This window comes from Rattus norvegicus, chromosome 16 (genome assembly GCF_036323735.1).
Source record: "Rattus norvegicus strain BN/NHsdMcwi chromosome 16, GRCr8, whole genome shotgun sequence".
NCBI lineage: Eukaryota > Metazoa > Chordata > Mammalia > Rodentia > Muridae > Rattus > Rattus norvegicus.
The window spans coordinates 74,160,331-74,185,083 of record NC_086034.1 but is presented as its reverse complement, the minus strand read 5'-3'; the positions used below and the strand labels follow the sequence as shown (position 1 = coordinate 74,185,083).

The window sequence follows — 24,753 nt, the reverse complement described above, 5'->3', positions numbered from 1 at the left end:
AGCTGCCACTTCTGTGGGAGAAGCTTGCCTGCTCCTTCAAGCACAGATTTGCTTTTATCTGTCTTTTCATAAAACAGTCTCTTTTTTTGTGATCTATCTAACTTCTGCAGGACCATGAAGTATGACAGCTAACACAGTGGGTGTCTGTTGCACCCTGTGCGTGATGCCTGTGTGTAGATGGAGAAACTGGTTCACTCCAGACTAAAAGGGTACATCACAGGCTAGAACTCAGATCTCTTCCTTCATAGTCAACCCTAGTAGGAGGAGGCCTGTGTTTGAAAACCACCACAGGGAGAGGACAGGGTGAGTTCTTGACTAAAGATGAAGGTGCTATGAAGTCAGGAGATACCTTAATGCCAGGTACTGCCGCCTTCTCCACCAAGACTGTCACCAGTATGAAGCCCTGCAGGCTCTCTCCACCCGGAAAAGAGATGATGGTCTCCAGGTTACTGGGAGAAGAGGCCAAAGAAGGAAGAAGACCAGGTCAATTCGAGCCAAGGTCCTGTGACCTGAGGACTCTCACTGTTTTCCATGGACGCCATGATCCCAGCCTCTGCCTCAGTGGGAGAGTCAATGGGAACCATTCTTAGCAAGAGGTATTTGGCCTTTCAGGGTCACTTCAATCTTGTCCAAAGCTAAGGGGTCTTGGAGTCAGAGTGAGTGATCAAAGGGGATCCCACACTCCCTTTTATGGATCTGAAACTGTGGCTCAGGGAAGGGAGGTGATTTGTCTAAGGGCACAGAACTGGCTATTCACGGGGGCCAGATCAGGCGTGGGTTCAGAACTTAACCTCGCCTCCCTCTTTGCTTTTTGGCTTGTTTGTTTGTGAAGCGGGATCTCACTATTTATTGCATATTGTCTCCAAACTCACAATCCTCCTGCCCCTCCCTGCCTGCCGTCTGTGAACATTATGGGTGTGTGCCTCTGTGCCTCGATAGAGTTCTACCACAGGATGAAATGCTGCCACAGAGGGGGCTGGAAGCCTGTCAAGAGGGGTCATTCCACGGCCAAACGGTAGGCGGAGCCCCTGGAACCCTGGGGAAGAGGGTGAGGAAAGGTTTTAGTAGCAAGAGAGGGTGAGGGCATCATGAGAACACAGCCCATAGAATTGACGACTAAGCAGGGCTCATGGGGGCTCACAGTGACTACAGTGACAACCACAGAACCTGCATCTGTGGGGCCTAGGCCATCTGTTCATGTTATGGTTGTATGTAGCCTGGTGTTATATGGAGCTCCTACCAGTAGGTGTGGAGGAGTGCCTCTGAGTCTTTTGCCTGTTCCTTGGACCCTTTCCCATCCAGCCTTGATATGAGGGGCTGTTGTTTGTAACTTTGTCAGGCCATGTTTGTACATATATGTACATATATATATATACATACATATATATACATATATATATATATTGAAGGGAAAGTAGGAATGGATCTATGGGAGAGGAGAGGTGGGAAGAGGACTGGGAGGAGTGGGAGTGGGGGGAGGGGAAACTGTAGTTTGAATGTAATGTATGAGGGAAGAAAAAAAGAAAGAGAAAAAAAGGGGAGCCATTTCTAATCAACCTGCCAACTTCCTGTCTTTCCATCAGATCCAGATCCAATCTTATCTGATACGTAACCCAGATGAGCAGCCTCGCACATCTGCTTTGTCCCCTGCGTCTCAAGCACAAGCCAAGCCGAGACTCAAACCTCAAAACAGCAAAGCGGATGTGAGTCACACGTCACCACCGTCCAGCAGAGGTGTTAGCCTGGTGAATCCTTGCCTTACACCCACATCCTTCACAGAGCTGAGGAGACTGGGGTGTGAGCAGGGTACAACTGTGGCTTCCCTGCCAGCTCTGTTCCCCCCGGGAAGGTGGAGCCTATGACCATAGACTAGACCTGCTCACAAGGGCTCCAGGTCATCAGGTGAGAAGGGATTTCAAAAGGGACCCTTCTGTCGCTGTGACCTGCCCGTATCTGGTCTTTTGCAGACGTTCTACAGAGATAAGAAATCTCTACCAGTTTTCAGAGTTACGGTCTGTTGTTTCCTTACACTACCCTTTTTATCGTGGAATCCCTGCACCTCTACAAGTTGCCTCCATCAGAGCTAATGCTAGGACTACTGGCTTTTTAACACATTTCTTCAAGTTTTCGAGAGTCCATAGGGAGCTAATGCTGTGCCGTCCATACAGCTGGGCATGCCCCTCCCCGTTTTTATCGTGAGCCTTTCCAAGTATCAGTGGGCGGTTCTAAAGGGACTCCTTACCCGATTTCCAGTGGTCTGGTCGAGTTGTAGTTATTGGCGATGACGAAGAAAAACAAGAAGAGAACAACTCGGTTGATAACCAGGTATGATTCTTGGGGTCCCAGGTACCCAGGCTTCCCACACTCACCTGCAATGCCCGGGCACATGTATGCATCAGTGCACACCTAGGGTGTACAGTGAGCCACTGGGGGACAGCAGGAAGCAGATCTCAGCTGACAGCCAGGGCTGTACGCCTGTGCAGGCACACACTCATTCTTGCTGCTCTTTAGCTGCCTCTCAGCGCAGACCCCACTTCAGTTACTCAAATCCTACCCACCCGTTAGGAGTGGCCTTAGATCGGCATCTGTCCTGGCACTAGGCTCTCCCTGCTGTTCTCCTGGAGTCCTAGAGACCCTATTTTTGCTGTTCTTTGACATCTATCAAGGGGCTGCTTTGTCTCAAAACTGAACTGCTTGGGGGTGGGGTAGGGGCTTTGCTTCTATTCCCTTTCATTTCTTCAAAGCGCTAATAAGCTGGGTGGACATTTTAAAAGTCTCAGGAAGATGACCGCCCAGAAGAATAAAGGACCTACATCTGCGTCTCTGCGCCCTGTACTTCACTTGCTGGAGCATCCATTTCCTGTGGTTGTTTTCAACTCTGTCACCCCGGCACGGACATTCTCCCTTCAAATTTCCTTTCCTTCGAATCATAAACCCAGCTTTGTAGATACCCCAATTGTCCAGGCACATATATTTATCATCCCGCCCACTCCAATTCTAAGCTAGATTTAGTAGCTTTCAATGCAGATCAGTGTTTTTTGTTACTGTACAATTGGTCAAAGATCAAGTCAGGTCTGGTTGGGTATGCCATTAGTTCCAGATAGCCAAGGCACTGAGGACTGCTTATACTACAATGTGAATTTCAGGTCAGCTTTGGAAGTGTGTGAGAAAGTGTATCTAAATAAAGGCTGTGTGAGAAACTGTATCTAAATAAACACTGTGTGAGAAACTGTATCTAAATAAACGCTGACGTGAGGGATAGAAAGCAGGAGTGGACCACCTGCCTCATTTGCAAAGGTTCATTCAGTCCCAGTCACAAAAAAAAACTGAACACTAAGATATGATGCTCTCATATGATATCGCCATATGAAGCCATCATATAGCACCACCCTATAACATCGCCAGCATATGACATCATGTAACATCATCATCATCCTATGACATCATCATCCCAGAAAGCATAAAGCTCAGTGGGCCTTGGATGAGAGGAGCCCTCTTCAGTTCTTACAAGGAAGGGTCTCTTGGAAGCATCCAGAGCAGATCATAACCATCTCTTAAAACGCCGCATGGCTACCTACAACCATCATGCCAAGGAAGGTCCCTTTATGTACAGCCTCGGCTTCTCTTTTGCTGTTTTAATTTATCACAAAACTAAACGCCGCCTTGCATCGACCACCTGAGACAGATTTGACTGCAAAAATGAAGTTTCCGTGGATTTTTTTGGTTTGTTGAAAAGTCAATAGACAAATGATCTTGTATCCAAGACAACTGTGGAATGGTATCAACTAGATGGAATAGATGGTGCAAATCAGAATCCCACTGACCTGAAATAATTTATTCATAACCATATTGATCACCCCGACACCCAGTCCTAACCTGACTTGAATGGAGATCAGAACATGCTGAGAAAAAGAGCCCAGAGTTAATATTACAGCTGCAGGCTGAAGGTCCTATTGAGAATCCAGATGGGAGCTGGGAGCAGCAAGCCAGCATGCTGAGAGCCCAGGAAGAAGAAGGTCTCGAGTTTAAATGTGTGCATCCGCTTTTATCAGAACCCTAAAGCAAATGATGAATGGGAGCTCACGGCTCACTATAAACTAGCCATAAGATCCTGAACCTTTTCTGTGGGGACAGTTTAAGTCCTGGGTCTTTCTTGAACCTCAGTTTGTTGCTATCTGGAGAACCCTTCCCCTCCTTACCCTTCTGGGTTCCTTTTGGTCCAGTTTGTCAGAACCAGATCAGAGTGGACCAGGATAGGTGGGAGTCCCAGGCTCCTGGATACCTCAACAAAAGGAATAGCAAGTGTTCTTGGCAGCACCTTTAGGACAGGAATCCAAACAATTGGTACATTCTACTGGCAGAGGAAATCACCATGGTTGCCTGTGATAAGTGACCTGGAAACCAAGCCTGAATTCTCTGAGTGTTCCCCACCTGTATCCTACCCATGCCTCCTGGGAGAATGCTAGTTAGGAGAACATGCTGCAAGAGACACAGAATTCAGAGATGGAACACACTGTACACATGATACACAGAACCTTTGGAGGAAGGAGGAGGAGGAGAAGGAGGAGGAGGAAGAGGAGGAGGAGGAAGAGGAGGAGGAAGAGAAGAGGAAGGAGGAGGAGGGGAGGAGGAGGAAGAGAAGGAGGAGAAGAGGAAGAGGAGGAGGAGGAAGAGAAGAGGAAGGAGGAGGAGGGGAGGAGGAGGAAGAGAAGGAGGAGAAGAGGAAGAGGAGGAGGAAGAAGAGGAAGGAGGAGGAGGAGGAGAAGAGGAAGAGGAGGAGGAAGAAGAGGAAGAGGAGGAGGAGGAGAAGAGGAAGAGGAGGAGGAGGAAGAGGAAGGAGGAGAAGAGGGAGGAGGAGGAGGGGAGGAGAAGAAGAAGAAGAAGAAGAAGAAGAAGAAGGAGAAGGAGAAGGAGAAGGAGAAGGAGAAGGAGAAGGAGAAGGAGAAGGAGAAGAAGAAGAAGAAGAAGAAGAAGAAGAAGAAGAAGAAGAAGAAGAAGAAGAAGAAGAAGAAGAAGAAGAAAGAGGAGAGGAGAGGAGGAGGAAGGAAGAAAGGAGGAGGAGGAAAAAGAAGAGGAGGAGGAGGAGGAAGAGGAGAAGGAGGAAGGAAGGAAGGAAGGAGGAGGAAGAAGAGGAGGAGAAGGAGGAGGAAGAAGAGAAGAAGGGGGAGGGAAGGGGAGGAGGGATAAAAGGAAGAGGGGGAAGGGGAAGGAGAAGGAGAAGGGAAAGAAGGAGAATTATTTCATCAAAATGTTTAGTGAAAATTGAAGACTAAGAACTAGCAGTGTAAAGTGCTTTCTAGATAAATAATATGTGAGTGTGTGTGTGTGAGTGTGTGTCTGTGTGTGTGAGTGTGTATGTGTGTGTGAGTGTGTGTGTGTGTGTGTGTGTACAGGCATTGATGCACATGATGTAAAAATAGAAGTAAAGCTGTACATAGACAAAACAGAAGTGTGCATCTGTGTATACATGTGTGTGAGTGTGTGTGTCTATGTCTGTGTGTGTGTGTTTGTGTGTGAGTGTGTGTATGTGTGGCAAGAGGAGAGAGTCAGACAGACAGACAGACAGACAGACAGACAGACAGACAGACAGACATAAATGTAGGCACATTCCTGCCTTTGTGAGTGTGTGGAATCCAGTGGACAACTTTGAGTGCTGATCTTCCCCATCCACCTTGTTTGAGACAGGGTCTCTCTTGTCCCCTGCTGCCTGTACCCTGCTTTCACATGGGTGACAGGGATCTTCGCTTCAGTGTCAGGCCTGCTTACTCCCAATTTACCCACTGGGCCATCTCCCCAGCCCAGGACTGAAGAGTTTAAAGATCTGGGTCTCCCATTCTTTCTTCCTCAGAGTTAGGAAAGAAGTGTGTTTTAGGTAAAGACAATTACAGGGCATAGAACTATGCTAAGCATCTACAGAAGGCAGGACTGGAGGAGGTGTGGGGGGAGATGTGAGGTAGACAGTCCACGGGATGGAGGAGGTCAGGGAAGACTTACAAAATGAGGGTTGATGAGGCTTGGGTGGCCTTGGGGGGTGGACATTGCTTCCCTCCTCTCCTCCCTAACTCATAATTCAGTAAATCATCAGTTTGGGGAGCATATGCGGGGGACCCATCAAGAGGTTCTGCCTGGCCTGGGTTTTAAACCTTCCAACCGCAGACCCTAGACACTTGAGTTCTTAAGATGAAATGTGATACAGTATCCTGCTGGAATCTGAAGGGGCAGGAGCTCTGTGCTGTCCTTTCTTCTCCGCCTCAAGTATTTCTGTGTGGGACAATAGGTGAGATGAATCACTGAAGCACTCCTCAGGCTTCTCACGCCTTCTAGAATAAGAGCGGCACCGTGGTTTCTGGGAAAGAGAAACTTAGGGAAAAGGAAGAGGACATGGAGGTCCGGTTGAGTGGCAAACTATGAACTCAGGACCAATGTATTTGGAAATACATAATTCTGCACGGTGTTTTAGGAGTTCTTGGGATCTGAGGAAGCTCCTCCCATATTATTGGAATGGGAGGGGCAGTGCCAAGAATCTTTGAAAGTGGCCATTCGTCTAAAAGAAAATCAGCTTGGTAGCGAAAAAGAAAAGAAAAACCGGAAAAACAAAACAAAACCAAAAACCCCTAACCCTCTTTCCTAACCTTCCACTGATTTTTTGGAAACTGGGCAACGGAACCTGGAGCTGATGTCTTAATTCCCCGTGCAGGGAGCCCAGCAGCACTGATAGGTCTCTCCTTGCCCCTCACCTTTTGGGGTTGGGCCTCCCCTTCCTGCCAGACGAATCCCATAGTGATAGCGGCCAGCACCAGGTGTGCCAGGCGCTGCTCGCGGTAACTCGTTAGGAACCTGCAGTCCAGGAGAGGCATCTATTCAAGAGATTAAAAGGATTAGCATCTGAAAAAACGGAACGACCGGGGACTAGGACCCTGTGACTATTAGACGGCTCTTTGGCTTTCAACAGATATCTAAAGGACTTCGTGCACAACCACTTAAACCAGCTCGTTAATGCAGTGTGGGAGGTCCCACGTCCTGAGGTCCGCAACCTAGGCTGTGCGTTGTTTGTGCCATACACTGGTCTCCATCTATTGCTTTGAGGATAGCAGAGTAAGCATGAAGGTAGAGATAAACCCCACCCCCACCCCACCCCCACCCCACCCCACCCCCACCCCACCCCACCCCCACCCCACCCCACCCCCACCCCACCCCACCCCCACCCCACCCCACCCCCACCCCACCCCCACCCCACCCCACCCCCACCCCACCCCACCCCCACCCCACCCCACCCCCACCCCACCCCACCCCCACAAGCGCCCGCGCAGCAGCATTTGGGGACTCGTGATACTTGGAAGCCCCCAGCTTTACGAACCCTTTAACTGTACAACATTTCTGAACGCAGAGAGACCCAGTGGGGTTAGGGATGTAAACTCTCCACAAAACCCTGGCTCAGCTGGGTGTAAGTCTTGCTCGGATCCTCGACAAACAACCACAACCCAGTCAGATGAGGTGGCGGGGTTTTCCACCCAGCCTTATCCCCATGTCGTCCCCGTGGGAAACCACGGCTCCTGGTGGCCCGGAAAGGCCACCCTGAAAAACAGCATCAGTACACAGTCCGACCACACCAGCTTCCCTGTCCTGCCTCATTACCCCGGGCTCCTCGCTTATTCCTTCAGTTCTCGCCACTTTGCTCCCTGTGCTCGGCAGGCTTGCCTCAGAGGGCAGGCGCGGCTTGTAAACTGCTGGGTAGGCTGAACCATGAGAACAGAGGTGGTAGCACAGAGCCCTTCCTCCTCCGGCCGCTAGAGGGAAGAGGATGACCTGGTACTAGAAATTTGAGGCTAAATGGGAGCCTGAAGGACAAAATTGTCTCAGAGGCATTTGCTAGGGTCACAGAATCAGGAAGGAATGAGACAGTTTTGCGGACTGACCACAGCCCCGATCACTAGAATCATGCATGAGTCACTGGTTCTGTTTGAAAATTTCCAGCAACCACAGTTTTTTTTTTTTAAGGCAAAAAAGAAGTAAAATTAGTCAATGTATAAAAGACATTTTAGCATGCAATCAATATAAAAGTCTTTCAAAGTCTTCAAAATCTAGTCTGTGTCTTCCCATGCTTTGTCCCTTGTCACACCTCAGGTGTTGACAAAGGTCACCTACAGGACAGGATGCCTCAGGGTAAAGGAACGAGGTCCACAGATGAGTGTTCTCTAGAGAGTCCCTGCACATTTCCGGATGGCTGGCCTCACCTTCTAAGCATACATGTGACTCAAACGCAACTATAGTGACTGAAAAGGAAACCATACCCTCGTAGTTAATCATTTTGCCTACACAAACAGCTGGTCGGGAAGAATGCCACACACCCTTTATCCCCCTGACATTAATTGGTTGTGTACTTAACCAGGGAAAATTAATCTCACTCCTCTTCTCTCAGAACTCCGTGAACATTCAAGGGTTCTCCGAACCAGGTGAGCCATCCCGCTGACTTCACTAAGGAGCTGAGTATTCCTGACACACATTAGGTGCTTGTGGACACCACTTCTTGAACTTGTTGAAAAGTATAATTCGATACAAAGGCGACTACACAGAAAACAGGACATTTGTCTTCATACAGAAGGGCACGCCTATGATTCCAGCAGTCTGGAGGCTGAGATAGGAAGACGTCCAATTCAAAGCCAGCCTGGGCTATACATGTTAAGACTCTCTCAGAGGGTAAACATGTCCATCTATCTCTACCTTTATCATCTACATGCAGTGTTTTATATATACACATATATGTGATATGTTTTATATATAAACATATATATGTTTATATATAAATATAAGTATATATAAACATATATATAATATATGTTAAGTACACATTCACATGTAGTAGATGTTCAATAATTCTGCCTATGGATACTGTCACGCACTTCCTATCGCTCAGTAAACTACAGAGCAAAGACGTGTCACATGGCTGAGAAATGCAGACACATGTCTACATGACCACTTAATGGCTGCCCATTTTCATTTATGCAACAGATATCTTTATGGATGGAAGTTCATGGGCATCTCCTCCTGACCTGTCTTCTGTTATCTTGTATTTGCTGTTGCTATGTCTATTCATCTGCACTTTTTTTTGAATGAATGTTTCTGTGCGATCGGTTCACACAATGGACTAGCTGTAGGAAAGTGTGTGCCTTTCAGTATCTGCACTAATGCTATTCACCTGCCTGTCACCCAGAGCCATCATAACTGCTTGTCCCACTGCATCCTGGCTAGTAACTCACTCATCAGTGTATAAATAACAGTGGCTAAAGACAGACACATGGGTTTGTGGGAGAGCCTCTACTGACCGTTTGCCTTTCTCACTGGTACACAGCTAACATTTTTGTGGGTTCTAGACATCAGTCAGAGAGAGAAGGAACTTTCCCTTTGAGGGTGAAACACTTAGTGAGGAGTTTTGGGGGACAGTGTGTATGTTCTTCCAACTCACAGCTTGATTCAGAATAGTGTGTTCACTGTAGGTTTTGTGTGTGTGTGTGTGTGTGTGTGTGTGTGTGCATGTGTGTGAGTGTCTATATGCATGCATATGTGTTTGGGGGTATGTGAGTATGTGTGCCGAGTATGTGGTGATATGTTTGTACATGTGGTACATGCGTGTGCCTATGCATGTACACATGTGAGTGGCGATGTAAGTGTGTATATGTGTCCTGTATGTGGTGATGTGCTTGTACATGTGTGTGTGCGCACCCGTGTGTGGTGGTGTGTGCATGTGTGTAGGCCATAGGTCACCGTTATTTTCTTCTACTGTTCTCCATCTTTTTTCCCTTTGATGTTTTTGTTAGTGTCAACAGCGTGTATAAACCACCTTTGTGGGGCTTTGTGTGAGTTTTGTGCAACAATTAACCCTTTTGGTTGCACTTTCTTACACGGGTCTGTTTCAGTCCTCAGCCTCGGGGGGTGGAGGGGGTTGGGATGTATCTAGAGTATTACCTGGGCCAGCCGCCTGTCCTGATTTCTGAATAACCTGTAAGGATCATTCAATGAGCATTTTCTTTTTTTTTTTTTTTTTTTTCAATGAGCATTTTCAAAATCAATTAATAATTAGACATCCAGCAAAGAAGGTACTGGAATGTGGAGTGCCTTGCTTGAACACCTGACACCTTGTGGCTTGCTTGTGACAGGCGAAGATGAGCCAGCGGTGGGGAAGTGATATGCAAATGATGGGTGCTGTTACCCAGCAGGAACTGTGAAAGGGTCCTTATGAAAGCCATTAATGCACACAGCCATGAGGTGAGGACTTCTTCCATTTCTCAAAGAAGGAAGTGAGAGTCTGAGGCCACCTCTCTGTTTCATGCTTACTCTAAAATTCCTGAAGCGGAGTATGCCTGCTGTGGGGGGGGGGTCATATTTTTCCTATTCCTTTTTGAGGGAAATTGCTCTGTCACACATGTCCGTCATACACTTATGCGCATAATTCTAACGTGATGTCCGTGGACTTCATTTTTCTACCTAGCCAAGGCTGACTCTGAGTTTATAAATCAGAGAGACGTTTGATTCAACTAGTATAAAGGCCAAGGTGCCCACCCAGAGGTAGCAGAGCAGTGACCATGCGGCTTGGGACAAGCCCACTGAAGGTCTGTGCCGGTCCTGCCAGTATGAAGTCGAGCTGTTCTCTGGGGGGGGGGGGGGGGTGAGGATGATTATAGGAAAAGCAGAAAAGAAGACTGGAGACAAAGGTTAGGATCAGGAGGGCTGTCCAGTCAGTACTGCGGCAGCCCCGAGTTTAATTCTCTTGGGCTTTATAAACTTTACAGCATCGTGGGAAAGAAAGTCACAAGCCAGCAGAGACCATGGCTGAGGTACATTCGTTATCTGTATCCGTCTGGAGGCCTCCCTATTCCTCCTTGTTCCTTCCTCTAAAATTAATAGAACATTTAGCCCCTTGCCTTGAGGCCAGGAAGTCTACCAGCAGACCCTGGCCTGACTTGACTCTGCCTGACAGGCAGGGTTTCACAGAAGTAGGCGAGATGGCTCTCGCCAATCTCCATATGTGCCTTCCTCATTTCCCCACACTTTATTTTCAAGTCTCATCTAGCATCGTTTTTTGCACAAACACACGATGAGGACTTGATGTGTCTCAGGTGTTGCCTGTGCAGGTTAAGGAAGACAAGCTTGGTCACAGTGACGATAGTCAGTTCCCACTGCCGGGTCAACTGTCAACTCCCAGAAAGCTGAGAAGGAAGGGGATGTGGAAGTGGAAGGGGTGTCGAGAGGAGGAACATGAAGAGAAGAAGAAAGCGACATCGTACCTCGTACACATGAGCTTGGAGCTGGTGGCTCTCGATTAAGTGAGGAAGTCTGTGGGCAATTTCCATCCAAGGCTTGTAATGGTCGGGAAGTTCTTCCTGCATTTCAGATAGAAACAGCTCAGAAAGCAGGTTTGGAGTATTCTTCAGGAGAATTCAAGTCAACCCGGGTGTGCAAAGAGAACTTACTACAAGCCTGACTTAGACACTGTGACTAGAATACAGGTGACTAGAATACAGATCTCGTATCATACAGCATGGGAGGGAATAAATGGAGGCAAATGAGTCCCAATGTAAGCCACATGCTTCATGCTGGAGTGTGTGTGTTTGCATTTGTGCATGTGAGTGTGCATGTGGGTGTGTATATGTGTGTGTGTGTGTGTGTGTGTGTGTGTGTGTGTGTGTCTATGCATGTGTGCTTGAGACTCTCAAGAAGGGGAGGAGTTAATTCCCTATTGTTTTCATTCCCTATTGTGGGAATGAAAAGGAAATATTCCCAGAAACATGACAATTGGCCCTGGTTTTTGAAGTCTGAAAGTAACTTCTCTTCGCTTTTAGTTTTGTATTTTCAGTCTTTTGAGACAGACTTTTGCAGCGTAGCACAGGCTGGTCTTGAATTCACAATCTTCTACCTTAGTCTCCCATGTACTGCACTGTAGACGTGGGTCTTCAAGTGTATAGCTTTATTTTTTTATTTTGAGACAATCTCTGTGAGTTCCCCCAGGCTGCCATTGACCTTGAGATCCCCCTGCTTCAGCCTCCAGCATAGCTGGAATTAATGGCTTGAGCTGCCCAGTCAGGCTGCAAGTATTTCTGTGAATCGATTTATACTGGAATTCCTCTACTCCCATTGTCTGTGTCTACTTTCTAATACAAGCAATAGACCCCAGCAGTCATAGCAGAACGAGGTATGCTATGCAAAAGAAGGTTATTTGGTCTTTCAGAAAATGTTCACCAAACATGGATGGAGCCCAGTGGCTTTTCAGTGACCAGGTTGTCCAAAGTAATGTATAACCTCAGAGTTACAGAGAAATGGGATGAAAGCCATGACCATATTTATGAACAGAGTGGCTGTCAATGAGTCAGAACACATAGGAAATACAAGCAGAAGTCTGAGTAGGCAACAAGCTAGTTCTCAATAAATCCGGCTTCCACTTCTGTAGAAATTCAAATGCTGTGCCAAGAAGTGTGAGGCTCAGAAAGAAGTCACGAAAAGCAATGGAGTGTGGCTGGTACTTCTGAAGGTTATGCAAACCGAAACATCAAGAAAGCCTAGATTAGCGCACTGGGAGATATTTACAAGGGAGGCACAGGAACTGATTCCATCGGCACAGATAAGAAGAAGGTCGATGAGCCATAGAGAAAGACCACATGGCAGTCAAAACTTAAGATAATTTTGTGATAACCATGAAAAGATCAAAGGCATCAATATAGATGTTAATAGCAGGCTACCCCTTAGAGACAGAGCAACACAAAGTGTGTGCTGGTTTCTCTATGCCTTTGTTATAGAAACTGGGGGCAGGGTCTTGGAAGCTAGGTTCCAACGCTCCCATGCTGAGGAAGTGTGGGTCGACCGGATGGACTTCTTAGGAGAGACATCAGTGTAAAGGAGCCTGCATTTACAGAGGTCTTCTAGGGAGTCTGCTGCTGTAAGAGGAGCGGTGGGAAGAAGAGGGGGTGGAGGACACAGGGGCAGCAGGGCATGAAGAAGGGGAGGAGAATCCAGAGGGAGATGCACCTGGCAGAAGCAGAAGTGAGGGGCTGGAGGCTTGGCTTCCCATGGACCCAGTTTCTCAGCTCATTGGAGTAAAGGTCAGGCTGTGAGACCAGAGAGAGGGGTAGCATTATGCTAAGAACTAGGGAGAGCAGAGAGGAGCTGACCCTGAGCAAACACGATGACACAGAGGGACAGTGAGAAGCCAGGAAACTTGAAAGTCCACTTCTGGAGAAGCAGAGATCAACAGGAAACCCACATGTCACTTCTTGCTGCTGTTGGGGTGGCTGGGGTGGAGGTGGGGGTGAAGGTCATGACATCTAAATTTCCTGTGATTCTGGACTAAAACTCTTGGTTAATTTCCAACCCTGGTATTTCCAACATCTTGCCACAAAGTGTGAAGTTTGGAGCTCCATTTAATCTTCTCCTTTCTTCCTTTGGCTCTGAAGCAATTCAGGACGAACTGGAAGCCTTGAGTCAAACTATATCTGAAAGGGTGGTTGTGGTTCTGGACAGGTGGAGGTGTCCCTGGGGAAGAGCCTCATCAGACTCAGTCTTTGGTCTCACGGCCTGCACTCACCCCGACCCTGTCCCCTCCCAGCCCACCCAGCCTTTGTTCTGGAGAGAAGTCATTGATGGTGTCATTTTGCAGAGGCTGCCCTGCTGCCTGGGAGTAGAACACTTGCCTAGTACTGTGAATCTTGATTCCTATCTCATATATATATATATATATATATATATATATATACACATATATATATATTTGTGTGTGCATATATATGTATGAGAGAGATAGATACATAGATGTATGGATAGATAGATGGTTGATAGATGATAGATAGGGACCAATAGATGATTGATAGAAGATACATAGATGATAGATAGATAGATAGATAGATAGATAGATAGATAGATGATTGATTGATGGATAGATGGATGGATGCAAGCTGTCATATCTGTGAACCGTCAACTTACTCAGTCTCACCAGTGTACATTTTAGAATATATTTGAACATAGTGACTGAAACACCGGACTAGAACATCCCACGTTTACTTTGAAATAGAAAACTGTGCATGTAAAGTCAGTAGAACTGAGATGCCTCCTTGAGTGGGTGGGGCTTAGAAAAGAGGCTGTCGGTAACCATTACCTGTGCCCTTTCCTTCTTTGGTACCTAAATAAGGAATCCTACTCAGAATTAAATTAAACCTGACTGGGTTCCGCCCTCCTAGCCTGTGTGAGAACTCTTAAATGGTTCGTTTCTGAGAACTGAGACTCTAGGCTGCAGTCGATTCTTTTCCCTTAGATCCCAGAGGAAGGCTGCCCCCTTCTTTGTTTCCAGTGTCTCGTGTTTGAACTCCTGTAAACTCAACACACAAACTCAACCACAAAGCATCTGAGTCTGGTCAGTGTCCACAGTACCTGTATCCCTCAGGTACTGTTTAACCCACGGACTCCTGGCCCTCACCCCAGACATCTGAAGCTGACACTCTGGTGGAACCCTGCAGCCAGTTATCCATCAGTTATCTAAGTGCTTGACACAGCCCGAGTTTGACAAGCACTGACAGGGACCAAGCCTTGCAAGTGATCCAGAAGAGAGGAGAGCAGTTTGAAAGGTTCCGTACAACCCATTTAAGTAGGAGGTGTCACCCCAACTACAGGTATTGTTAGGCTCCAGGGTCTTTTTGATTCTTACTCAGAAGATTGCTAAACTCCCCTCTTATACAGAACTACGACTCGTTTAAAATGCATTTTGCTTTTCAACCTTTCCTCTATGTCACTGGATCCCACCCTTCCTAATACTTCTACCCTTTAATACAGTTCCTCACGTTGTGGTGACCCCCCCCAACCGTAAAATTAGTTTATTTTGCTTCTTCACAACGGATATGCAACTGCCAAGGGATCTCGACCCACCAGTTGAGAATCACTGCTCTAGGGACTGAAGAAAGTGCAGAATTATATTGATTACTCTTCATTGTCAGGTTTAAAGCTGCCATGCTAGAGACAATAGCATCAGGCAAGTTTCTCGTTTGACAGCATTCATCTTCTTTGATGTCAGTTCATACATGTACCTACCATGTCTATTCACTTAATTAATTAATGAGGTCCCCCCGCCAAGGGGGATGTGCCTCAGGCTTTTGATGTCTGCATTCTGTGGTCTCTGAATTCTTAAACACCAGCCATTGCTCTCTCCAGACTGGTTATCTAGGAAATTTGTCTGACAAATTCAAACAGGTTGTTTTACACCTCCACATGTGCCAGGACCGGCTATGAGGGCTCTGTAGGGAGGACGGAGAGCTGCAGGACCTCTGAGATTTAGTATTTTCTGAAGTTCAGAGGGGCTCTGGAAGTTGGTCAGAGTCCTACAAACTTCCTATGGTGGGGTCTGCTAGTACCTGTAAGACAACATGGAAATGTGGTCTGCTTAGCTCCTAACTCAAACTCAACATTTGTACGATGCTAGCTAGGCCTGATGGGAAATATTAGATCATTGGAGAGTGATTGCCTAACACGTGCAACAACCAAAATACTACAACTACAACTACTACTCCTAGATTGTTATTATTATTGTTGTTGTTGTTGTTGTTGTTGCTGCTGTTGTTATTGTTATTATTATTATCATTATTTCAAAGGTACATAAATTAAAAAAAAAACAGAATGTTTCAATCAGCGGGCAGGAGAGTCATCAGTATTCTTACTTAGCTTAGAGAATTTCTCCCTGACTTTAATCTGAGTTCCTTTTTATAGCAAGATAGTGTAGGCCAGAGGTTGCTCCTCAGGTCAGGTTGGTCAGAATTATCTAAGAGCCGAAGTGACTCCCAAACACCTTTAACTTCATAATATAGCACCTACATGCATGCTCCATGCCGACCTCAGGAACATCACAGTTATCTGTTGCTAGGGAGATGGTCAGAAGGACCCATAAAAGTTGGGAAAAGTAGGCTAGCCAGCAGGCAGGACTAAAGACCTAAGGTCATCCTGTGTCCCACAAGGTGGCAGGTGAGAACCAGTTCCTGAAATAGTTGTTCCCTGACCTCCAGAGAGACACCATGACATCAGCATTCTCTGTGTGTGTGTGTCTTTCTGTCTCTCTCTCTGTCTCTGTCTCTCTCTCTGTCTCTCTCTGTCTCTGTCTCTCTGTCTGTCTCTCTCTGTCTCTGTCTCTCTCTGTCTCTGTCTCTCTCTGTCTCTGTCTCTCTGTCTGTCTCTCTCTGTCTCTGTCTCTCTGTGTCTCTGTCTCTCTCTCTGTCTCTGTCTCTCTCTCTGTCTCTGTCTCTCTCTGTCTCTCTCTGTCTCTCTCTTCTCTGTCTCTGTATCTCTCTCTGTCTCTCTCTGTCTCTGTCTCTCTGTCTCTCTCTTCTCTCTGTCTCTCTCTCTGTCTCTCTGTCTCTCTGTCTCTCTGTCTCTCTGTCTCTCTGTCTCTCTGTCTCTGTCTCTCTGTCTCTCTGTCTCTGTCTCTGTCTCTCTGGGTGTGTCTGTGTGTGTGTATACCTTTCTCTCTCTCCCCCTTTCCTTCTCCTTTTCCTTCTCTGTCACTCTTTCTCTCTTCCTCTCCCCCATTCCCTCTTCCTCTCTCTATCTCTCTCTCCATTTCCCTTCCTCCCTCCTCTCTCTCCCTTTCACCCCCTCTGTCTCTCCCTTTCCCTCTACCCCTCCCTCTCTCTGTCTTTTTCTATCACTCTCTCTGTCTTTCTTTCCCCCTCTCCCTCCCTCTTCCTCCTTCTCTCCGTCTTTCTCATACATACCAAAATTAATTAGTGAATTTTTAAAAAGAGTTGAAAAAGACACATTGATGGAATTCCTGGGAAATCTCCACCTAGTCATAGAAAATACTTGTCTCCCAGTAACAAAATGTCTCCTGGTTACCAGCCTCTCCCTCCCACTCAGCTCCTTGATCCTATGCCTATAACTAGGACAGATCACGGAGTGAACGTGTGGTTTTGTTTCCCATGTCTCCTGTTCTTAGTCAAGAATAAGTCTTTGCTACTCAGTTGCTCTGTAACTGGCTTTCCAATACCTAAAGAAGAAAATGAGATAGTCTTCCGAGTCAACGTTGCTAACAGGGCATTCAAAAAAGCTTGAACTCTCGAAAGTAGACGAAAGAGCACCCCAATTCTTGCCCTCTGATCTAAGTTGACAACACTTAGGTGCCAATGTGCTTTGTCAGGTGGCCTATGTAGCTCATTATCAATGTGTTACTATTCTAGTTTTAAAATAGACCCCAAACGACAGACCAATGAGAAAGACAACCATCCATCTGTCTCTGCTTCTTGGCTGTGGGTGTGACAAGACCAGATGTTTTAAGTTCCGGCCACCATATGGCTTCTGCAAGTTCACCTTTCATAAGCTTTAGTCACTTGGTTTTCTTGTTTGTTTTAAAACCAAGTGTCCTTCTTTAGTCCAGGTTAGACTAAAATCCAACATATATCCCAAGTATGGTATCCTTTATGTGTATTTTAAGTACCTACTCCTAATGGAATAATGAAACAAGCCATATCTCACCAATTTTTCCTGGCCTTGAAGCATACTTAGAAAATTCCCCTTTTCCCAAAGTCACTTTTTAATATTGTTGCTAGTCTGCATACTGATGCTTGTTTTTAACCCGTGGGTGTTTGTGTCATGAGACTCCTATTTCGTTCTTTCCACACCGAAACGCAGGAAGTGTAACAGTTAGTATTGACTGCCAGTTTGACAGGGTCTAGAATGACTGGGAGGCAAACCTCAGGACACAACCGTGAGAAGCTATCTAGTTAGAATGGCTGTGGGTGGCACCATCGCATGGGATGGGACCTTAGACAATGGAACAATGAGAAAGACAACTGAGACCCACCCTCCATCGGTCTCTGCTTCTTGGTGTGGGTGCCACAAGACCAGACACCTTGAGTTCAGGCCACCATATGGCTTCTGCTGAACTGTGAACGCAAACAAACCCCTCCCCAATTCTGTCATTCTCAGGGGACACCTTATCATAGCATCAGGAACTGAATAGGCAGCTAAAACTCAGGGAGGTTAACTCTCCCTGTGTAGCACGTGTGCTTGGTGTCCAAGCCAAACCCCCTTCTGACACAGAGGTCATAGAAACTTTACAACACTTGTCCTGGATAAACACACGGAAGAGGGAGGGAGGTGGGATAAAGAGTGAGTGCCAAAGAAGAGGAAATTGGACATTTAAAATGTTGTTGAGTTTTCGCTTGTTTGTTTGTTTGTTGTTTTTGTTGTCTTTTATTTCGAAAACCAAAAGACCCAGAACTGAGGTGAATGGGAGTAATAAAATCCTTGGTCTTTCCCTCTCCAGCCTTCCTTCCCCTCTTGCCCTGGCCTCTAGAGTGCTGGGACTTCAGGGTCAGGCCATGACTCACTACCTCGAATTCCTTTCCTTTTACAAATAAATGTCCTGGTTTGTGTTTATCCAGGATGACAGATGGGTAAGTAAAACCCAGGGCATTTCTTTTCTTTCTCATGTACAGTTTTCCTTACACATTTATAATATAAATGAATATATATATAATAAAAAATTAAGAATAGATTTTTAAATTATGTTTTATAGAAATAGTAACCCTGCCCGCCGACCCCTAAGACAAGGACTAAGGTGGTCTGTCTTGTGTGGAAGGTTCTAGTCTAGGTTCTATGTTTGGCATGATCTTCATACATGGTTAGAATGCACTCAGTCACGGATGTCCCCAAGTCCCTTGGTGACCGCTGATATTTTACACTCGTGCCTGTCATTGTCATGGGCTCCCCTCCCACCCCCTCTCATTCCTGAAAGGTTAGGTTTGGGAATCTCAGGACAAGACAAACCCTTCAGTCCTCGCCCCTAATATTACACCATCTGCTCATACTTTTGACCCAAGTCTTAAAATACAAATATGTCCCCCTTAGGAACTAAGGACATGATACTATTTGAAGAGGGCTCTTCACTAATAAGGTTATCTGGGGTTAATTTGGGTCTTAAGAACCAATGAGCAGGATCCTTCTAAGGAAAAAAGAAAAAGAACATTAGGGGAGGAGACACTGGGCAGGAGAAGGCCACATGAGGAAGGGGTAGAATGGAAAGATGCCAGGAGTCAACAGCCAGGAAGCTGTTGAAGCTACAGGAGCCTGGGAAAGGCCTGGACAGATCCTGCACTGCAGGCTTTGGAGGGAGTGTGGCTGGCCCGGAACCTTACTTAATTCCCCTTTCCAGAATTCAGACTAAGTGACCGCAGGTTTAGCTCCCCAGTGTTCGGTTCATATGGAACTGTAATGTGATTTATCTTGTGCTCCTGGCCCTTTAAAGGGTCTTCAGTTGCTAGTCAACAGCCCTTTAAGAATTGTTTAGCTGTTAGAACGGCTTGACCCTATGAAGACCTTCAGCGTTGGTTGCTTCCTGGATTTCTGAGAACAGGGTAGACTATAAAAGAGCCAGCTGAGGCAGGAGATGAAGGGGATTGGGCTGGCAGAGTAAGAGCTGGGAGATATGAGAAGATATGGCTGGAAGATAGTTGAGCCAAGAGAAGCTGAGCTGAGTGGATGGGCCAGAGCAGTTTTCCTTTGGAGTGGCTAGTCTTGGGGAAATGGGAAGAAGGGATTGGTTAAGAACACTGTTAGGAAATTGAGGACGGGATAGTTGGGAGAAATGTTTGAAGCAGAGGGCTGGGAACTGCTGAGAGGGCTGGCAGGGAGTTAAGAGAACTGGCCACTGTTGTAAAGTAGCTCGCCATTTTATGGCTGTGCTAGGAAACCAATAAATACGTCTTGGAAGCCTCCTGTATCAGACACATTTTCCAGTGCTGATTTAAGCACCCCTTCTCAGGGCGTGTCAAGTCCCTGCCCCAGGGATTGTCTTAAGTGTCTTTTCAGCTTGGGTGTCTTGCTAGAAGAGAGAGAACATTTTCGGTTGTTTCGCCAGCCACCTTTTAAAACTCTGGTTTTCTGTAAGGCTTCCACTTGCTTTTGCTCTCTTGGTTTCAAACCCAAGACAAAAGGCTGTGGTGCTTACTTAACATATCAATGCCACCTCCAGGTTCTTAGCAACCCTCAGTCCCTACCTGTTACCCGGACCTACTGGCTGCCCCTTCCCTAAACTTCTCTAGCCTGGGGGCTGGACTGCCCTACCCTTACTCCCTCTCCTTACAAGACTCAGGGTCATGACCACGCTAGACTTTCCCACATGTCCTTGCCACCGGCTATTTATCTATAGTAAACCTTCTCCACCATAACTAGGAGCAGTCAGACCCTTTCTCCTTCCTTCCTCCCTCCTTCCCTCCCTTCCTTCCTTTCTGTCTGCCTTGCCTTTTTTCTGTCTGTCTTTCTTTCCTTTTTCTTTTCATTTTCTTTTTTCTTTCTTTTAAAATTCATCTGGTGCAGAAAGCTGGGACTAGTCGTGTTCTCTACCTGACTACCTGTTTCCCTTTTGTCTCTCCTCCAACTTTTTTTTTTTTTGTTCCTTAATACTGGCACAAGCATGAAACCCCATACTTTAGTCATTACACTCTCTCTTATTTCCATATACATTTTCCAACCTTGGTCATCATTAACCATTATCCAATCTGGTCTCCTTGTCCCTACTATGGACTCTGGATTCATTGGTTTCAGTCTGCCAAGTCCTGAGTGCCCAGAGATCATTGGTGACCACCTCACATTTCAGGGCAACGTTACACTTCTTCCTTTCTGTCTTGTCTGAAAAGTACAGCTGTCCGTGGTAATTGATTTTCTACCCAGTCTTCGGTCCAGCTGTGGCCTAATGCTTCAACCAAGTGCTTAGAATTTCTGAATGAGAAGGGATATATTGGTTTTCCCGAGGGTGTCCTTGTGACCATCCCTGTCAGTCTGATATCTACCCCTATGATATATGTGCAATGGCTCTCAACTGTCAGATCCAAAGGAAATGCTAATTTCCCAGACTCCGAACGGCAGTCCATCTATCCAGATATGGGCTCCACCTGGACTACAAGAGAGTTTCTGGGGGTTAGATAAAAGCCAGCACTCCGCAGGGACCTATGACGCTGGTTTCCCTCGACCTAAAGGACTGTTTCCCCTTACCCCTCGCAGAACGGACATATGGTCATTTGTGGCCTCCAGTCTCCTCCTGTCACAAGTTCCTGCTGTACATTTCAAAGTCCCTTCCAGCATCCCGACCCTTCTCAGCTCTTTCCCTACCCTACTCCCTCCAGCACACAGGCTCCCCCTCCCCAACCCATTCTTCCATAACCTGCTATTCTTGCTAACTTCTCTCCATCCCCCACCCCTGTTTTCTCTCACTTGGTTTTCTCTGTTCTCTGACTTCTGCTGACCTTCCTTCTCTCCCGGATAGCCTTGGTCACTTCCAATCTGGTGGCCATATTCAGTCTGTTATCTCTCTGCTATGGACTCGTCCGGATGTCTCTTGTTGCTTTCTTTGTTCCTCTCTCTCTCTCCCCCCACCCACAATGAAACTTTCCCCTTAAGCACAGCATGGAGTGGGCATGCCATCCATTTATTTACTTTGTTTTTGCACTTAAGAGTCTTCGCTGGGCCCTTCATGGCTGGTTTTGCTAGCTTGTTCCCTCTGTCCCACGTTCCCTGCTTACAGCTCTTGACTGGGCCTAGTATCTGAATAAACAGGGTGGGGCTCAGACATCTGGACTCTAGGTTAAAACTCCCCTAATGGTCTCAGCGCACAGCCCAGGAACCACTGCTCTAACCTGCTCTGCCCTTAGTGCTCTGGGAGGAAATGACTCAAATAGCAGTCACATTGTGTTTAGGAAGGGTGTTAGGTCAATTTCCTGGGGGAGTCCAGCTTCTAGGAGAGGTGCCTCCTCTCCTGCAAACTGATGTCCTTACATTCTTCAGCTGAAAAAGGTGTTTTGTTGTCCTCCCTGACATACACAGAGGACAGATGTCTTAACGAAGAATTCTTGTGGTACTTTTACAGATGTGAGGAGCAAAAGACACTAAAACTTGGAAGTCTTTGAATTGATAAAAACATCTGGATAGGGTAATCAATACCCTCGAACTCACTCGCCAACTATGTTTTCTTCAGTGAGACTTTCTGAAAGAGACGGTGAAGGTCTGCCTCCTAAGGCTTGCCCTTGGCCTGAGAGGAACAGGTCCTGGCTGTGCCGTGGGGCACTGGGCTGGGCCACACCGACTCCTCTTTCCCAACCAGTGTATTGTTGCCCTACTGTTTGTCCAGTGATGCTGAACTGAGTCCATTTTGACCTTTGGGGCAGCCAGGGCCTGATTCTAATCAAGGTTTTTTTTTCCCTCCTCCTTTACCAAAAAAAGACATTGAAAGCCCTGGCACCAAAGAAAGAAAATGGAAAGAGAAACAAAGAATCATATTGAAACCACTGGGCTATACATGAGTAGCTGGGTGGGCAGGGAATGTTTCCTTTCTGTGTGAGAAGCACCCGGAACCCATCCACCACACCATAGCGTAGATCCTTTCTCACAAACAGGAGGAAAACTTGACCTTGCTACTGTGTCTTATCTGGTCCCAGTGTTTACAAAGAGGAAAGCAGCCCAGAAAACCCATAGCTATGGTCTGCCCTGAAGGCTCCCTGCTTGGCAGTGTTATCTTTCCAAACTCAGTACACATGCAAGGCGATGACAAGGGTGTGTCTGCCATCAGCTCTTCCTCTGTAGGTAAACATGTCAGGCCTGCTTGCTTTCCAAAACCCCTTCCCTACATCGGAAATTCTCCCATAACATCTAATCTTCCTATGGCTCTCAAAGCACTGCAGGTCTCCCATTGTCTCTGCTGTCACCAGCAAGTAAGATGGTCTGCATCAACACAGAAGGCTAAGCCCTTTGACTACTTAGGTCTGCCTGCAGAGCAGATCTACCCTGGGGTAACTCCACTATTCTGTGTAATGCCCTGTGGTGCATGCACGTCTGCAGCTCTTTGCTGTACTTACAGGGTTCTAACTGTCCTTACGGCATGTCCCCACCCTCTCTGACAGCACCTTTGCTTCTGATGGTCAGGGCTCACTACCATATAGTTTAGGAAACAGCAGGGGAACACTGGCTTTGTGCTGTCCCCAGCAGCATGCTCTACTGTAGTCCCTGTCTTCCTCCAGCAGGTGACCCTTCTACTAACCACAGAGGGTAAAGGGCAAACACCCAGACACCTGTGCAGGCCAGGACAAGACCATTCTTACCAGAGGATTTGGAAGGAGAAAGCCATACTCCTCAGAAATGTGGTATTTTCCCAAGGATAACGACGATGCCAGCTTCCCATCCTGTCTTTGAGCTTCCATATTTTCGCTTGCGGTCTCTGCACTGGAGGAACGCCCAGGTTCGGGGAGCTACCCAGCTGTGTCTTCTGTGGTGGTTGTGGTTGCACAGTGCTTCGGGAATGGGGGAGAACCTTGCCCAGAGGTTGAACTCCAGGATGGCCACAGATCTATTCTGAAAGAAAGCCAAGTAGTAAGTCAACATCGAAGGTTAGGAATTGAAACACGTACGCAAACAAGCTGACTCCAAGAGAAGCCCCCCACCCCCACCCCTTCCCTCCTCACCCATAAGATATGAGAAAGTGGCTTTTAAATCCAGAGACATCAACTTGGCTCTCAGCTGTGGCTGCTCAGATGGATACCCAGCACGAGTTTGGTTCCTCAGGGATTCTGACAACATATCACAAGCCAAACTAGGAGTCAGTTTTATTGGCTTTTTATCTTGATTTGTGTTTATTTGGAGGCAATTAAACCATCCTTTTCGAAAACATATTTATTTACTGAAATTAAAACGTAATTATAGGGGTTGGGGATTTAGCTCAGTGGTAGAGCGCTTGCCTAGCAAGCGCAAGGCCCTGGGTTGGGTCCCCAGCTCCGAAAAAAAGAAAAAAACAAACAAACAAAAAGTAATTATATCATTCTTCCCTTTCCCTCTCCAAACTGTTCCATGTTCCTTTCTTTCAAATTCACAGCCTTTCTTTGCTTTCTTTGTTATCATTACATACACACACACACGCACACACACGCACACACGCACACACATGCACGCACGCACGCACACGCACGCACACATATTACACACATATGTATGTATAAATATCCGAATACAGCCTTCTCAGTCTGTTTAGTGTTATTTGTATATATAAGATTTCAGGACTGAGAACTTGATATTTTGTATACAAGGAAGTTAGAAAGAAATTGCCAATATGATTGCTCCGTGGTATGGTTAAGGGAAAGGGGAAAGGTTTCTTTTTTTCTTTTTCTTTTCCTCTTTTTCTTTTTAGATATGAGAGAGAAAATATTGAAAGGCATCAGACAGAGCCAGGGCTATCTCTGTGTGTGTGTGTGTGTGTGTGTGTGTGTGTGTGTGTGTGTGTGTGTGTGTGTGAGAGAGAGAGAGAGAGAGAGAGAGAGAGAGAGAGAGAGAGAGGAGAGCTCAGTAAGCTGAGCAGGAGCAGGGCAAGGTTAGCAGAGTCATAAGGACCAGCAGCTGAGGTAAGGGAAGCATGAGCTGGAGGAAATGGAAAGGAGAGGAGAGGTGGGAAGGGCTGGGATGTAGTAGATCCTTGTGATACTGAAGAGCCTAGAGGCCAGCATGGCTTCAGTATACTACTAGTCAGTCATTTGTCCCTTTGGCTGGAGGTAAGAGAAATGACTCCCTTTGGTAGAGGGAAACAATGTTACAAAGTCCTGAGGAGTGCTGGCCTTTATCTAACCACCAGGAATTCTCCCATAGTCCAGGTTGGACTTGTTTCTGGGTCTTTGGACTGCCTTTGAGAGTTTGGGTTTGGGAATTGGAGTTTTGTTTGGACACGAAAATGTTGGGTAGCCTGGTTAGAAGGCTTTC

At 46.7% G+C, this 24,753-nt stretch overlaps 1 protein-coding gene across 5 annotated transcripts in view; it reads right to left on the bottom strand.

Annotated features, from left to right (window-relative positions):
• The window catches only part of Ido2 (indoleamine 2,3-dioxygenase 2), a 38,891-nt gene extending 15,568 nt beyond the window's left edge, over positions 1-23,323 (bottom strand). The window contains exons 1-6 of one of the 5 annotated variants that reach the window (XM_039095215.2): positions 23,112-23,323; positions 11,283-11,378; positions 6,738-6,857; positions 4,200-4,282; positions 2,243-2,257; positions 350-449 (exon numbers count right to left, since the gene is read on the bottom strand). In XM_039095215.2, the coding sequence (XP_038951143.1) occupies positions 350-449; positions 2,243-2,257; positions 4,200-4,282; positions 6,738-6,857; positions 11,283-11,378; positions 23,112-23,210 (513 nt within the window). In that variant the 5' untranslated portion in view covers positions 23,211-23,323. Of the gene's footprint in view, positions 1-349; positions 450-2,242; positions 2,258-4,199; positions 4,319-6,737; positions 6,858-7,635; positions 8,654-11,282; positions 11,379-23,111 lie in introns of those variants that run through there. The other 4 variants (XM_039095218.2, NM_001419674.1, XM_063275724.1 and 1 more) reach the window with 4 other exon arrangements.
• Positions 23,324-24,753: the final 1,430 nt, after the last annotated feature.